Genomic DNA, 2737 nt, shown 5'->3' on the forward strand with positions numbered 1-2737 from the left:
CCACGACATTCTAAGCAGTTTTCCAGTTAACTGCATTTCTGTTGCTTCTGTTCTCTTTTCATTGTTTCAGTGATTGTCCAACATTCAAAGCCACACAGATGGGTTGACCACACACAGCATTGAAATGTTTCTATTTTTCAAGATTGGGCTCATTTTATAGAAATGGTTTTTAGCCATTGCAATTTTACGTTTGTTTCAGTGGAATAATTGCCATATCTTGGATATATAAACTGTTGGATTTATTTGATCTTTTCACCTTTGCTTGTATGAGATTACACATAGGATTTACTGCTTTTTTTATATTACCACACGTAAACAGGATAAGTAAAGTTTAAAAAAAGGCAGATACATCCTTCTTGAGGATGGCGTGTCTTGCCTTCGACGAAGAAAAGACAGTAAAACGAGATGTTACTACGTTCATCAAAATGTCGTCCAGGGTTTAAGAACCCTGACTAGACCCAATCTGGCATCTGGGCTGAAATAGGAAACGACATTTTGGTACTATGAATAGGTCCAGTCATGGGGGAATTCCTAGGAAGTGGGATACAATTTGATCAAAATCGAGCATTGTTTGATTTGGGTTGGGTAAAGAGAAAGACACTGACACAATAACGGTCATTTGGTGCAGGGAAAAAAAGCAAAACGACAGACAGAAACAACAAAGGGAGAGAACAGAAATAGGACCTTCCAGGGACACCCTACAACCAACCACCCGCCAAATTTCCCATTACTATCTCCCTTGAGAATTCCAAATTACCATTCACCTTTGAGGACCCTTTGGTATCATTATCCCTAGAGAATTTCCTATTACCCCCCCCCCCAAAAAAAAATTAAAAAAAAATAAAAAAATCCTCACTCCAAAACTCACCAAAGTTGTGTGCGATGAGAGAGAGCAGCCTTCTTTTTTTAAATGCAGGTCTTTTACGTCCCCTTTAACAGGGGCGAAGGCTGACTTGTTTGACAGGGTAATCAAAGTGAAACGGGACCAGATATGGCCTGTATATATGACACAAGAATCTTACTCGAGGCGGCGACTCTGAGTTGTGAATGAAAATCCGGAATTCATATTGTATGTTCAACCGCCAAAATAATCAGGAAAGTATCTTATTAAATATCAGTTCCAACTAAAACTAAATTTAACTTTAGATGTGATTACATAAACACAAAGCAAAGAAGCAGAGACGTCAGTACTAGATCTATATGTTATAGATCTACCAGTGAGTCTAACTCTTTGGTAGAACCTGACAATTATCATTTTTTAAATTTTACATTTGGCTGTTTTTGTTAGCCTTCAGGAGCTGGTGTCATAATCGAGGTCACGATCTGATTATAGGACGGTAAAAAGTCGAGGGAAAAAAGCAAGTACTTGCAACAGTGAAGAGATTGTTAGGAGTTAGTTCCCCTCACATTTGTGAGGTAGACTCGACCAGTGTTAGTTAACTTACATAATCAGGTCTTGAGATTGATTTTAACTGTGACCCCAAAGGGGTGAACAGGGTATATGTGGCAATGAAACAGCTTAGACTGCTATGCACATGTTCCCTTCAACTAAATTGGTGGACTCTTCCAGCCTCACTTTAAGCTTACTTAATCAAAGCTTGCGACTGCTTATGGAGTGGCCCGAGAGGGGTGAGGAGACTATTTCTGTGGCCGTGAAACCGTTTTGAATGTTAGGCATACTGTTCATTGTTGATTACGAACGTTTTTTGACATTTAATTTAAGAGGTTTACGTTTATGGATGAATTTGACAGCGACAATGTTTCAAAATTAGGAAGGGAAGCAGTGATTATTTGATTATATAGACGCTTCGCCCCTGCCCTTTAACACAATATGGATAATTTAGGGGCAGGCTGCTTCGACTCTGCCAGTAAGAGCCATGAGCCCAGGCAAAGAGGGATACAATGTCCCTGCAGACAGATGGAATTACTTCATTTAAAAAGCCCAACACCAGAACCAAACGCACATCTTCCGTGTGTGATGGCAAAGCACATATCCAGAACACCACAGACTCTGATACGGAGCCTTTGTCTGTGGTCGTAAGCCCTCCTATCATGCTTAGCAATTCCCCAGTACCCCCCCCCCCCAAAAAAAGGAGAAAAAAAAAGAGTAATCACCGAAATTAACCCCCCTCTCCAACCCCCACCCCTTACTCACCAAAGTCGTGCGTGAAGAGAGCGGCTTTAGCCTGGTCGTAGGCTCGGCTGTCTAGCTTGTTCGCCAGCATCTTCTTCAGACACATTTCTATGAGCTCGTCCAGGCTGGAGGAGTGAAGGTTAAGCAGGAGCGACATGTTCTTTAAATAGCTCTCCACGTCACGTGAGGCGCGCACCTCGTTGGAAAAATCCTTGAGAGCCACTTTCTGTGTAAAGAAAATCCCAATCAAACAAATAAAATAAAGGGGAGAAAAAGGGGGGAGGGGTTGGATCAGAATGATCATGATATTGTGAACGTGTGCCTGAGGTTTTTTTTTTCCAAGATCAGATTTACTGCACAATTTTAACTAGAAATAAATACCCACGTTTTTAAAAGCCAAAATGTCCAACAAGGCAAAAGTTCTTGGCAGATTTTTAGCTAATAAAATATTTAACTAGACAAAAGGTTTCCAGATAATAGTACTTTATTTAAAGTGAAATTAAAGTGTAAATATCTTGTATTTCGTTTTTAAATGTCAAGCGACAAAAACAAAATAATCTTATCATACAACACCAACATACATCCAGCTATCTATCCAACCTC

The 2737-nt window shown here is 40.1% G+C and overlaps 1 protein-coding gene across 1 annotated transcript in view; it reads right to left on the reverse strand.

Annotated features, from left to right (window-relative positions):
* The window catches only part of LOC101852007 (sodium bicarbonate transporter-like protein 11), a gene marked incomplete in the record, with an annotated part of 104177 nt that overhangs the window by 27062 nt on the left and 74378 nt on the right, over positions 1–2737 (reverse strand). The window contains 1 exon segment of the mRNA XM_013079630.2: positions 2156–2360. Within this exon segment, the coding sequence (XP_012935084.1) occupies positions 2156–2360 (205 nt within the window).

The sequence above is a fragment of the Aplysia californica genome, unplaced genomic scaffold (genome assembly GCF_000002075.1).
Source record: "Aplysia californica isolate F4 #8 unplaced genomic scaffold, AplCal3.0 scaffold00058, whole genome shotgun sequence".
Taxonomy (NCBI): domain Eukaryota; kingdom Metazoa; phylum Mollusca; class Gastropoda; order Aplysiida; family Aplysiidae; genus Aplysia; species Aplysia californica.